Below are 13993 nucleotides of genomic sequence, written 5' to 3'. Positions count from 1 at the left end.
GGTACAATTTGAACAGAAAACACAATATAAAATTTCAAATTTTTTTAAAGCTCCTCAGTATACCTACTATGCAGGGATACTAACTGGAGATTGTTAACTGGATTTACTGCAAGAGTATGCTGATAGCTGATCTACTGAAACTGAAGTTGAGAATTTTAGATCATGGAATTGGAAAATATTTAAGGTGCAAATTGAAATATGATGAAATATTTCAAATTTCAGTCAAAGTCATATTGACATATTAAGCTAAATAAATAATTTAATAAGCTCTATGACCCTTAGCTAAATTTATGCATACTATTAATTCCTCTATTCAATCCAATGAGAGACTAAAGCAGTCCAATGTGTTTGTACTCAAAGTGCCCTACTGAAATGAGTTTTAACAATGCAGCTAAGCAGAATGCTGTGATCAGTCAGAACTCAGTGACCATTATGTAGCCAGTAAGCAGAAAAAGTATGTAAACTCACCTGCATGGTGTTTTTGAGGTAAATGTTGTACTACCCAAGAATAATAGTGATCACACACTGTTACCTGTGTTTTTCTTGGAGTGTTTAGTGCTTCACAGGCGAGGCTCTTGTTAGCAAATCCTTCCTTTGCAAAACGTCCACTCCTAAAAGACAAGCTCGCGAGATTTTGTACAACACGTAACAGGAAAAATATTCATCCTTCATCTTTCTTTCTTCCTCATTAGGAAATACTCAGGAAAACTTTGGGGAAGAAAATAAGATTTAACATCATTGTATTTATTAGGTTCCGAAACAATACACATTCACATCCTTTTGAATACAGTACATTTGGCACAGTAATAATGTTTACGATGAAATAACACTAATGAATGGCAAGAGATTCAAATTACATCCATAAGAAAAAAATTCTGTACAAATAAATCCTCACAATAAAAAAAAACCCTTACCCCCCCAACTGAATACATTTTATATTTAGCCAGAACTATTCTGCACATAATTTAAAAAGAGGTAATTTTTAAGCCTTTTTGGAGAGAATTGTTTTTCACCCTATGGAGAAAAATGTATTTCCATTTTTAAAGTCTGTTTGGGAGAAAAATCAAGAAACAATGGGTTCTTTATAATTATTATTATTAACAACAATTTTGGCATTTTGCACTCAATTTACAAAGAAGGAACAGAAAAATTCTACAGAACAGGCAGAAATGTAACAGAATGTCCTTTTTTAAGAGTTATCTTTAAAAAATGTTCAAGGTAACAGACAGACCAGACCTTCTGATGTAAACCCAAGGCAGAGGATCTAACTATTTATACTGAAGAAATATCTGCCCATGCAATAGTTCTATCTCCTTCACTTTTCTCTTAGCATCCTACCCAACACTGCAGGCACTGAGGCCTCTTCAAATATGAACATTTGCTAATTATCTTCACGTTAGAAAGGGGAATACAGACTACGTAGCTTGTGCACAATAGCTTTATGGGATGCTTTTATTCCTTCAAAATAAATGTTCAGAGTTCTTTGTAAAGGCCCCTTGTTGGACAAACAGTAGTGCACGATCCCATAACTTGCCTTCCTAGCAGTCTACTCACCCATGGAAGAGAATGCCTTAGCATTGTGATCAGTTCTTGCCTGGATGTCAAAAGCTAACCGTGATGAGAAATAAACAGAGCCAGTGGCGAGACACAAATTGATGGGCAGTTCTACAATATATTTCTAAGAGAGAAAGAAATTTAAACACTGAGATGATGCGATCATTAAGATGTTTCTGTGCTGGTACTCAGCTCCAGAAGCTAGTCTTTTCCCAGTACAAAAGATTACTGAAGATAAATTAAATTAAACTAAAGGCTTGATCCTTATTACACTTGTAGGCCAGACAACACATTAATTGATATATCATAATATTTAATATTTTGAAATAATCATAAGAATATATATAATAATTACACCTGAGTTTTAAAAACAAAACAAAATGGAACTGAATGGTGTCATCAGTAACAGGCCATGAGCAGCCAGACGCAAAACTGACACAAACTAACTCATCTGCTTGAGACCGAGATTATCTCTCTTAAAGCCAATGATTCACACTTTGTCCACCACGATTTGTAACATTCCTTTCTCTTTCCGAGCTCTATCATGTCATAATAGAGTTGAAGAGAAGTATACAAGAGATTTAGTATAGCTTAATATATGTCTACATCTTTTATAACAAAAACCTCATCTTTCTGACAGTAACTTGAACCAATACACATACAAGAGTATTGCACATGGACATTATTATAATTATTCTTTCATAGACTAACATTTTAATAGTATGCCTGAACATGCAGCAGTTGATACCTCTATATTCAATGAATTCCACAGGCCTTGCAGCAAACACTATATACAAAATCTCACCTGTACAAAAGGCAAAAAAGCTTCTTTAGTGCCACTTTGCCAATCACAAGTATATATATTTTTGTGCAGCTGGAAATCCATGTGCAACAATTAAAATGGATTCCAATGACCGCTCACTCAGTCCAGTAAAATATATAATAAAATGACCTCAGCGATACATGTACACAAAAAAAAAAAAAATCAGAAAAAAACCCCCAAAAAATCAAAACCAAAACCAAACCACAGGGTACTCCTGGAAATATAAGTACATAACACTGTTAGCGTATCTACAGGAGGTAACTTCACATTAGTAATATTGTCCACATGAGTTACCATTTCAATTCATACACAAAAAAAATATCAATTTACAACTTTCAATAATGTCAGTTTGTGAATGTTTGATCTTCAGTTTTTCAACACATTTCCACATAACGCATGTGTAGCCTTATTTTGTGTCTTCTAAAAGCAGATTTCTCTTTAGATTTTAAACATAAAACCCAACAAACACAGTAGTATTATGGTTTTGTAAAAGTGTGCAAAAGTAACACACTGCTGAGAAAATAAATATAAATAAGAAATTATTTATCAACTTAGCTACAATGGAAAAAGGCAAATTTAGAATGTTTATAATTAATTTTTTATGCAAAATTAACTGTAAACATCTGCAAGCTTGCCATCACATTAATGGTTCATTTGAAAGGATATTAAATTTGGTAACATGGATAGTACACCAAATTATCTGAAAAACAGTAAAATGGTCATATATAGCTGAGTTAAAGTACTGGAGGCTTTTTATTCTTTAGCCCTTTAATATCTATCCATGTAGTATCTACTTCTTGCTTTAAATAAAATTTCAGTTATCTTTGCGTCTCTTATTCCTAAGAGCTTCCTGTACATTGTATGATGAACTTCACTGAAAGCCTTAATTGATGTGCTTCTTTTTCTGGACAACTTTATGGCTTGTACCTCTCCACAATAAATTAATAATCGAGGATTACACCTCCACGAAGGCAGACTTTGCTTTCCAAAGGGCATCTGAGTACAGATCTCACCATAACCACCAGTGCAGAAGAAACAGTTCTCACCTTCTTAGCTTAATTATATATGATGATTACAGAATGTGGTCTGCTAAATTGCTTTTAATAGCATATCTTCATTTTCTATGGAAAAGATGTGATTTTGTCCTCTGGGAATTCCTATTCTTAGGAATAAAACAAAAGTTGCAAATATACGGCAGTGTGTTACATCCACAATTTCTGATACAAAATTATTTTGCATTGCTTTGTGAGACAGAAATTAAGAGTGCTTTCAGGTCAGAAGATTAAAGGAAAAAAACAATAAATATATACTTTAACTGGGGATATGGGCTCAGGGTAAAAGAAGTAGTTCTTGATCTACTGAGTCTCAGTAATTTGATGATCTCTTCAGAATCACTTCTTGCAGCATCATTCATCTGTCAGCCTAACGTTGTCTATGGCAGTAGCTCTTCTCCAAAATAAGAGAACCCTTTAAATTCTTCTTGATTGATTTGTTTTATAATTGTCTCATCCACTAGTGTTAATACTGGTTCTTCTCGTGTAAAGTCTTGATCAAAGTTATTTACATCCCTTTTGGTTTTCTGAGAAGAAAAATATAAATAAGGTGAATGGTAAAACAGCACAATAAAATAAAAGGTGCTCTCCCTCCTCTCCATCCCCCCCCTTGAAAGGCTGAATTTTCTGGAATGATTGAAATAAAAGAGGAGCTACTTCACACAAATAATAACAGACATATGAGAGAAGCTACAGGAGCAAGAAATATAAATGAGTTCAGGAGAGGCCACAGAAGCAATACTGTAAATGAATTCCCAGAGACGCGCAGGTCTCTGACAGGCGAAGGAATAGCAGTATGATGATAAAGCAGGAAGCTGAGATTAGGACTAGTTTTAAAAAGGCTTTGGCATAGAAGGTGGTATGGTTGTTTCCTCTTAGATTTGAACATAGTCATACCTCATTTCAGAGTCAGAGTGAACTGATTTAAATGATTTCCCCCAAACACAGCCTAGTGTTTCAACTCTAAGTAAACCATTTCTTTATATCAGGCTACACTCAGGTTTAAAAATCTCAGGTAAAGCTTGCAACAGCTCTCAATCCAAAATCCTTAAGCTCAACATTGGCAACTCAGATTTCCTAATGCAGCCAAATGTAAGTGAGAGCACCATGCAAAATGTGAAATTCTGTCTCCAGAGAAATCTACCTCAGAACTCTTCTTTATTTTGATGGCATCAGGATTTTCCCACTAAAGTCTAAAGCACCTCACTCCTTCAGCATAGTTGGGCCAACAAAGTGCAACTGTGCATGTTCTGGGATGAGAGGTATTTACGGAGACAGTCTTGGGGAGGCTGATTTGCTGTCCTCAGGCCACTCATGACAATGACTATCTGTGACCATTTACATGAAAAAAACACTCTAGGCTACAGTGGAAAATGCTCTCCACGCTCATTCCTTTGAACTTGCAGTATTCACATTTTCCATGTTAGCAGCATATTTCAGGTTCAGGGAATTGGAACAAACATTTTTCTTTATGCTGTCTCTTTTCTCTTTGTGTCACGGAATCTAGTAATTACCTGGGTGATCCTTAATGGAGGCACACTGACACATTGAAAATGAACTGTGTGTTTCTCCTGCCCATGTCTGGGATTAAATGATACTGGAAATAGAAGAGCTATTTGACTTGCAAAGTAAAATGATAAAATGACAAAGTCATACATCATAAAGTACATTAACATATTCCAAAGGGGATATGTACCCCCTTTTGGTGTAGGTAAACTTGTCTATAACATATAAATTTAAAAATGTATTTTGTTCATCAGCTCTACTGAGACACTAAACAGTTTTCTTTCTCAAAATTGTAGAACAGTCATAGCAACCTTCACCCACACTGTAAGAACTTTATAGATACAGGGGAAAAAAGGGTCTATGTAAACACAAGAGACTGTCACTTGTAAACCAAGTACTTTCTAAGTGCAGACAAACAAAAATCCACAACCTCTATCTACAGAATTCCATTAAAAGGAAAGGGATATGGACTTAACAAACATATATATATATGCTTATATTGTTTACATTTGAAATATTTACTTTGTACATAAAGACCAGACATGAAATGTACGTGACTCATATAACTTTGAATTGCGTAAGGCATGAGGGACCTGGCTTTGGACTTTTTGAGGTTTTTTCCAAGTAATTTGGGCAAAACCTGAAAAATAAGAATGAAATTTCATCTCATTTTTTAAAAGCATTACATTGCAACTGCGTCTACATTCTTCTTGTTCTCCATGTCCTACCATGGTATTTTCACACAATGAATTTGCCACAGGAATACTCACTAAAGCAGAAGAATCTAAGTGAGTATTTGCAAAAAGTAGAATTCAAATTCAGAATTGTAGTTATATGCAAAAGAAATATGACTACACTCACACTTTTAACCACTAGCTATCAAGGACAAATAAGCTCTGGAGTAGCTGAAAACAATCGATATTATGTTCAGGTTTTCATATTGAACACATTTGTGAAAACTTGTTTAAGTTAAAACAGTAAAATGACAAATTCATCAAAGCCTATCAGGGGCAATTAATTTCCAATAGCTACTTATTCCAGAAATCACTAAGACTTGTGAAGGCGGTAGACAAAAAAGAGCGCAGAAGAGTGCATCTAAAAAAGGGTCCTAACATTGGTGCATGTAAATCCTACTGATTAAAAATAGTTGTGCTGCCAGTAGAGAATCCCAAACACTTCTGAAACAATAACCAAAGATATTTGCTTAGATTTAAAAGCCTACTGTGTCTTAAAATATGACTTTGAAACCAAAGGAGGAAATACAAGTTTTTACTTTCTCTGATTTATAAACAATTCCATGTAGTTTTGGCAGCATAGACGTAAATCACCCAATTTATTAACAGGACAAGCATGGAGCTATCTATGATTGCAAGGATATGCTAAGAGGTCTAACTAACCAACTGATGAAGTGAGATTAAACAGGGAACAAAAGCAAGTGGATTAAGCCATACAAGACCAAAGGTAGAGTTCATAACAAGTGCTTCTTTTCAACAGAAAGATTTATTTGAGAAACCCTCCTTAGAAACTTAGGCACTTTCCTCCTGAAGCTATGACTATTTTGCAAGGCTCCATTTGCTAAGACAAAACAGGTCTGGCCACATTTCTGCTAATATCGCTATTTTAATGTACTTGCACTGTGAATACTCTGTAGGCCAAGAGCATGAACCAACACACTGTTGCATCATGAGGGCTCAGGATGAAGGTGTGAAGGACTGTGCCTGTCTCCTAGCAGAGAAGCTGAGAAAAGAAGGAAGATCTGCAAGGTAAGGAGAATATATGAAAGGAACAGAGTGCAGCTATTATCCAACTCTGAACATAAAAAAATAATGAAGATAAAAGGAAAAATGTTTAGATTGGCTGCTAAATGCATAATTTAAAATGCAGTAATTAAATGGGTGGGATTCTGTTTATTTAGCCTGCAGCTCCTAAGACTCTGGGACACATTATTTTAAACTTTTCAAACGTTTTTCCAGGTAAGACTTTTCAATTTCAGATGACAGAGGAAACTACAGTACTAGGAAAGAAAAACATGCAAAACTACAGCTGTCTTGCCAAACACACATAAATTCCATCAGGTTTCAGATGCTCCTTTCTTTCTCTCTAGACTACCCAAGCATCTTGTCTTCAGCTACACGAGAGCAGGGGCACAGCAGCTACCCAAGAGCTTCCAACAGCAGGTGCCAAATTCCACACTGCACTGAAGCTGCTCTCCTGCAGGCAGCGTGTGGGCAGAGCCCCTGTCCATCTGACAAACAGCAGCAGCAGTGCCAATGGCAACGACCAAAAATGACATCATTCCAGTTCCAAATCTCATCAGACAGATGGCTGTTCCACCAGCAGAATACCTCTGGCAGTGAGAAGGAATAGTGACTACCTCTTGCAGGTGGGACATGTGCTGGCCACTTGATCTTTTGTCTTTCTTCTTCCCAGCAGTGTGAATGCTTCCTGGGTCTCCTGTCTGAGCAGTGACCTAGTGTGACTCAGGAGACGTGATCTGATCAGATGTAACACTTGGGCTACATCCTTGAACTAAGAAACCCATATGACTACTACCCATTGAGGATGACAATTTTTAAGTCAAAATCATGTTTTATTCTATTCAAAGAGATAAAGATATCAGAAACTATAAAAGACTATCTCTTCACAAAACACCATTTAATCAGCTTTTGTAGTTGGCCTGTACAACTTTGGACAAAGAGTTATTGGGTTTTTTGAGTCAAAATGCTTTTTTCCGCCCTCATATTTCTTCACATATTTACTAAAAGATGCTGTTAATAAGCACACATTAAACAGTGGTTTTCTGAACTGTTTTTGTTTTCAGCGCCGTTTCAATAAAACATTCATTTTCTACCTGCAGTCACAAACTCAAGCTTAAGAAAACCCCTCTAAAATCTGCTTATTAAGCTTTGCATTGTTAAGGATTACCAACCTTGTCTGTCAGTGATAATTAAATGACTTTATACGAATTTCAACAGGCAAAAAAGAAATTGATGATCTTATCACTGAAAATACATGCAGAAAGTTAAAACTTGCCATTCCTTCCATTAACTACATGAACCAAATGTGAATGATGGGAGCCTTTGGTATTGAAAAGCCACAGAAATCCTTGCAAGAAGGCATGTGACAGAGGGTTCCAAAACAGAGAACTCAGCAAAGCTTGGACATCTCATCAGCTGTGTCATGAGACCAAGAGGCTCAGTGGACTCTCTTCTGCCTAACAAAGATTAAATTAATTCTCCAGTTTGGAGACATTAAGAAGTCTCTCTCTTTAATCTGTTACTTATTTTCATTTAATTTGCAGAAAATCACTGAAACTCTTTCAAGTCCATTGTAAGCTCAACGGCTCCCATAACTGGGCTGGCGTTGTCCAGCAGCTTCAAAGGCTACTTAGGGAAGGTAAAAAACAGATGGGGGTAGTACCTAGGAAACAACACTGCCACAAAGACTGGGTTTGGTGTTTTAGTCTGATTGTCCTACAGATTCACAATATGCTGTTTAAATATAACTACAAGAGGCTGCTGCAGCTTTTGGTGTGCAGCTCCAGAGGCACAGGGCAGTAGGAACAGGAGATGCAGCAAGAGTCACACCTTCTCATATGTATTACGTGGTATCACTTAATTGTATCCAGAATTTTGCTTCAGTAAGAAATAAATGATGCCCTTGTTTGACACAGTATCATCAAGAAGAAATTCTTAGATCAGGATGATAAGAGTTCAAACATTTTGTATATACCTTATCACTGATAAGATTTTCAGATTATCAAGACAAATGGAAACTCAGACACCAAACCAGTGGGTTTGAAGCACAAGGTTATGTGGCTAACCTCACATGTCACTGTCCTCTCATTCACCTTTTCTTATTATGATAACAAAAACCACAGCACAGGCAGAGATCACTTTGCACCACTGTTTGGATCTCTTTTTGTAGTAGTTTCTAAATATTTGAGACCAACTATAATGAGCACTCACTTTTGCACATAACTCATGCTATATATATATATATATAAATTCAGTATTATTATTTTGAAGGAAATGGGCTAAGAAGCATGACACTTCAGGCCTGTCTTTCAGTTTATCCTCAGAATGCCTCTTCACAGTATTTGAATGTCCTGAGAATCTGTATCTGTATTAGATGTATTTCCTAGCTTGTCTTATTTCAGAAGATAAAAAAGACATGTTATCAAAATAACTTTATAAGTTATTAAATTTTCTCAGCATGTTAATTGCTCTAGTCACACATGGGAGAGTGGCAACACATCTGCCATGAGCTGTAGTATATTCAACTGAAGTTTATGATGATAAAAAGGCTTTTGAAGCCAAGTAGCTCTTACAAGTATACCAACATTCATTACTTCCAAGCAGAAGGTGAGATTTCATTCTCCTAGATTATGCTTTCATCAGGTGTAAAGGACACCACATTAAGTGAAAGCAGTGGGAAACCCGCCACTCTAGAAAGATGTTAATAGATAGTGAAACAGTATTTGAAAAGCATCTCAACCTATGCAGTCCATATTTTACTCTGTTATGGAAGTACACAGATATTTAATAAGCACCAAACTAATTCACAAAATGATGGATTTTAAAAAGGGATCATTGGTGATAGAGTAAGCTGGAACATGTTTATACTGAAATGGTATTCCCTTTCTTAGGAATGTGAAATGGGTCAAGTAGGAAGGAAGAATAACCTAAACAATTAGGGGCATAAACATTTAATGACTACATGGCCAGAATGCCAGCCTTTGTACTTCACTTTTACACAGACTTCCTCAAAACCAGAGCCTCCCAAAACCACCATCACAAAACAAACAGCAAGGCAAACAAAACCAAAGCTCTGCAGGTTCCCTGACAACCACCCTGTGCTCACAGCCTGGGCAATGAACCTTTCCCAGCAGTCCCACTGTGAATCTGTTGTCCTCTATGGCCCGGCTTGGGCATACTCATCACCCTGAGTACACAGCACTAGAGTTACGTACAGCAGATTGCTATATATACAGCAAACCTTTGTTCACAGCCTGGTTGCTGCATCACAACAGCTATCTCTGTGCAGAACATGGATGGAGATAGATTTCACAGGAGCTTTAGGGGAGCTCAGCACCAGCTTTCCATCTGTGGTTAGTCCTTTACCCTCAACATCCATCATGTCCACCTTCTCAGAGCTTGCTTCCATTAGGACTCAGCTGTGACATAGAGCTACTGCACGTTAGCTGTGCTATGGTAGAATACATGCATTTTGTAAAGTGAAAACAATTGCAGGGAATGAGTGCCAACTTCTGAATTCCTACACTACATCTTCCCTTTATGGTAGGCTTCTTTGAGAGATCTAACCCCATGAGAAACAATTTTATATTTCTTCTTGGGGAGGGAAGGAAAGACAAGAAGAGAAAGTAATGGAACATATGAAAATACCCTTCACCTGCACAATGTGATTCCTATTGCAAACCTTATGAACTACTCTGCAGCGCAGATTTTATATGTCTGTCTCTCTAATTCACATTATACTGGCAAGCTTCCACTGATATCCTCAGCTGCTCTAAGGTTATGATCAGCAATGTCACCTTCCCTCTTTCATCCTGGCAAACATCCGACATTAGCCCATTTTCAGTTGTGCTCTCCTGAAGCTGCATTTCAACCATTGTTACAGCAGAATGACAGGAATCAGGGCTGGTGCATCTGTGACAATGTGCTGAACCACCTGCTGGTGAGTCCTCAAATACATATGTAGAAGCCTTTTTGTCTTCCTGATCCCTAGCACTTTGGCACAAAGGACTATCCAGACAATGGAGCTGACTTGCAAAGAGGAGGGAAAAGTGAGGTAGGTTGGTAAGTCTAGGGCACGTGTTCCTAGAATTTCAGTGGCTTCCAGGAGATATCCGCAAAATCACTGAAAAAGTTATCCAAATATAGATTAACTGTGCACTGAGGCATTTGACCAGATATATTCTGTAAAAGATCAATAGATTTACTTTACTTTCCATTCTTTAAGCAATCACAAAGACAAGGACTAAATTAAGGAGACCGTGATGTTAGTAAAGAGATGAGTGTTGTAATAAAATATTGCAAGCCACTTTATGTATCCTGAATAAATATTGACTGACTGATTTTCGACCGTTTTATTCTGCCCACAGTCACCTACACATTTATTTACAGAAAAGTACCACATTAGGGAAACCTTCCTGATGATGACATGAAATTATACAGTAGTATCTTGTGATTCTGAGCCTTCCTCTATCAAGGAGCATTAACATGTGTATTGTGATGCTGGATGCAAAGACACATCACAGCTTGAAAGGTAATAGCAACACGTATAGTGGGAGCAAAACTCCAAGACTCAGTTACACACTAAAATAGTGTGCATTACAGGCCATAGAGTAGGAATGCTACACATTTTTTGGCAAGACTACATTTCTGGAAACTCATGCTCTTTGATGCTCTTAGCTAATTAGTTTGATTATGCATATGACAGGCTTTCATACAGCAAAATGGTACAGCAGGTCTTATCTTAGACAAATGGAGAAAGCTACACAATGATGGTTTATTGCTAAGACTACTGAATTGTTAGAGATTATATTTTGAAGTGTAATGATTATTTTTAAGGCTTTGCAAAGACAGAGTAAAATAAAGATGTATGTGACTTTAGAAAGCAGCTGAAGATGCTGTCTTTTAAATTTTTTTTTAAACTAACTCACATACAAATCATAGGCTAAGTAAAAGGCATAGCAGGACTATGCATGAATGCCTACTACTTCTGCATCTCAATACATCTCCTTTCCACCTTTCTTACAGACACTGTAACTGCTTTTTTTGGAACACAATTTTATTCAAAGAGCACAGTATGACATAGCAGAGTTTGTAGTGACATGACTTTAATTCTTGGTTCTGCTACTGATCTGCATTGAGCTTGAGTAATTTTCTCTTCATCATTCATCTAGTTTTCTTCCTATTTTTGTTCTCCTACAGGTGGGCTGTGATCTCTCTCTCTATCATTGCCTACAATCTCCTGACTGTCTTTCACTTACGTAGCTTTTTTCACAGTGGGAACCCTATCTTGCTAGGAATTTGAGCTGTTAATGCAGACACGATGGTACAAACTCAATCTCCCTTTCTTCTTGTTCTTGTCAAATATAAGCACAGTCTTCCAAACTGCCATGGGCAGTCATGGTCTTCAGATCCTTCTTTTGCATACTCCAGTATTAAGCCAAGAGAACTGTTGTTCTGTAGGTCCTTCACAAACGTGAATATGGCATGCAAGGAACAAGACCTTAAGGTTTTTTGCAAATGTCTAGACTGAGTGTTCCTTTCATCCCGCAGGATTTAAACATATGACTTCTGGAGCACACTGTTGAGAGGGCCAGTACAAGGTCTGTGCCTCCACAGTAACAAAGCCCCTTGTACCAGCACAGCAGCATAACAAGAGGAGAGCAGCAGCTAAAGAACTGCTAGGATTCCTTACCATTTGCAGATGCCCTCCCTGTCCCGCTACCGCAGGTAAGTAGCTATACATCAGCTGCTTCAGTCCACTGCCTAGTAGTGCATATGCCAAAGGAATGAAGTTTTGCACTAGTATGCCGAGCTGTGAACACACACATTGACAAATCTTTGCTGCCCATTTTGGGTGAACACCCTAGTGTTCCAGTTTGGCCAAATTTAGAAATATATCCTCTGAGAGAAGGCAGGCTGAAACCACCCCTCCCGCACCAGGTTCGGAAAAAATAAATTTTCCTCAAAGGAAAGTGAAAGAGATAAAAACTATTTATTTAACAAACACACAGGAAAAGGATAATAATGCTAAATAATAAAACCTCCTGCTCTGCTGAGAGAAACCTGGGGGAAAATTCAGAGTCCTTCCGTAGATCTCTCTCTCCCTCCTTGGAGCTGGGATGGGGTGGTGGGCCCACCTCCAGGGCCAAGGCCTTGGTAGAAAGTCCTCCTGATGTATTCTGATGTTGAAACAGTCCAGCAGAGAAAAAAAAAAGGAAAAAAACAAAGTCCCAGGAAAACAAAACTTCAGCTCTATGGAGGAGAAGGAGTTGAGGAAAAAAAACCTGCCAAAAGCTGTCTGGAAAGAAAAGCAAGCTGGCTGCTTCCCTTCCCTCTCGCTCTCCTGCCGCAGTTGAAAAAAAAGTCTCTATCTCTGTGTGACCTTGAACAAGCTGCAAACTGCTTTGAAGAAGTTTTGCTCAGTTTTTCCTCCCCCCTCTCAGGCTCAGTTTAAAGGCACAGAAAGGCACAAGAATTAATTTCTGGGCGTGGGGCAGCGATGTGGGATACACATCACGAAGTCACCCCAAGACACCTAGCAAGACCTAACGTTTGCATTAGCACAGCATACTGCAAGTACAGAAAGTTCTGCACGAGAAACAAACCCAAAGCCAAAGCTCTTTTTATACTCAGTGTTTACTGGACTCCAGCTGGGATGGGACTAGTCATGAAAGGCCAGCCTTCAACAAATCTTGACTTTTTCTTGATAAATTCCACCTTCTGATAAAGAGCCAGATGCTACTGCTTCTTAATTACCTGGTTTTTCCACTGGCTTTTATTGCCATCAGAAACAGGACCAACCCAGGAATATTATATATTATCTACATTAACATAAAAATAAAATATTTCTGTATGAATTCTTAAGAACGTACATAAGAATGTAAGTGAACATGGTAAGATTATTTCACTTAATGGTTTAAACAACTTTATGAAAATTGCACTGGATATTAAAGCAGCCAGAAAGTGAAACAGAATTTGTGTTTTTCTGGGGAAGCCCAAAAGGAAAGCAGGTACACTCCGGTTGCTTATCACTGTATCCCAATGGGCACCACTTAACAATGTACACTTAACAGATGGTTAAATGGACTTAGTTATCCAGTATGAAAATATTTTAGTGCTATAAAACCAGGACTCAACAAAACAAAACAAATACTGATGGATCTCCAGCACAGAATCAAAAGAAGCATAACAAAAGTTGTTTAACTTATAAATATTTGGAAACCTGCAGTGCTGGGAAGTAGCTTCCAAACTTCTGTAATTCTAGTGTTGTGGTAATCACATCTAAAAACAGCTGCTGGAGG

General features: G+C 37.5%; 1 protein-coding gene across 1 annotated transcript in view; it reads right to left on the bottom strand.

The window, feature by feature from the left end:
* Positions 1 to 723: 723 nt before the first annotated feature.
* The window catches only part of PRKCE (protein kinase C epsilon), a 285568-nt gene continuing 272298 nt past the window's right edge, over positions 724 to 13993 (bottom strand). Inside the window, exon 15 of the mRNA XM_010393697.3 lies at positions 724 to 3956. Coding sequence (XP_010391999.1) covers positions 3810 to 3956 — 147 coding nt within the window. The 3' untranslated portion in view covers positions 724 to 3809. The remainder of the gene's footprint in view (positions 3957 to 13993) is intronic.

The sequence above is a fragment of the Corvus cornix genome, chromosome 3, assembly GCF_000738735.6.
Source record: "Corvus cornix cornix isolate S_Up_H32 chromosome 3, ASM73873v5, whole genome shotgun sequence".
Taxonomy (NCBI): domain Eukaryota; kingdom Metazoa; phylum Chordata; class Aves; order Passeriformes; family Corvidae; genus Corvus; species Corvus cornix.
This window is presented reverse-complemented; position numbering and strand designations above follow the sequence as displayed.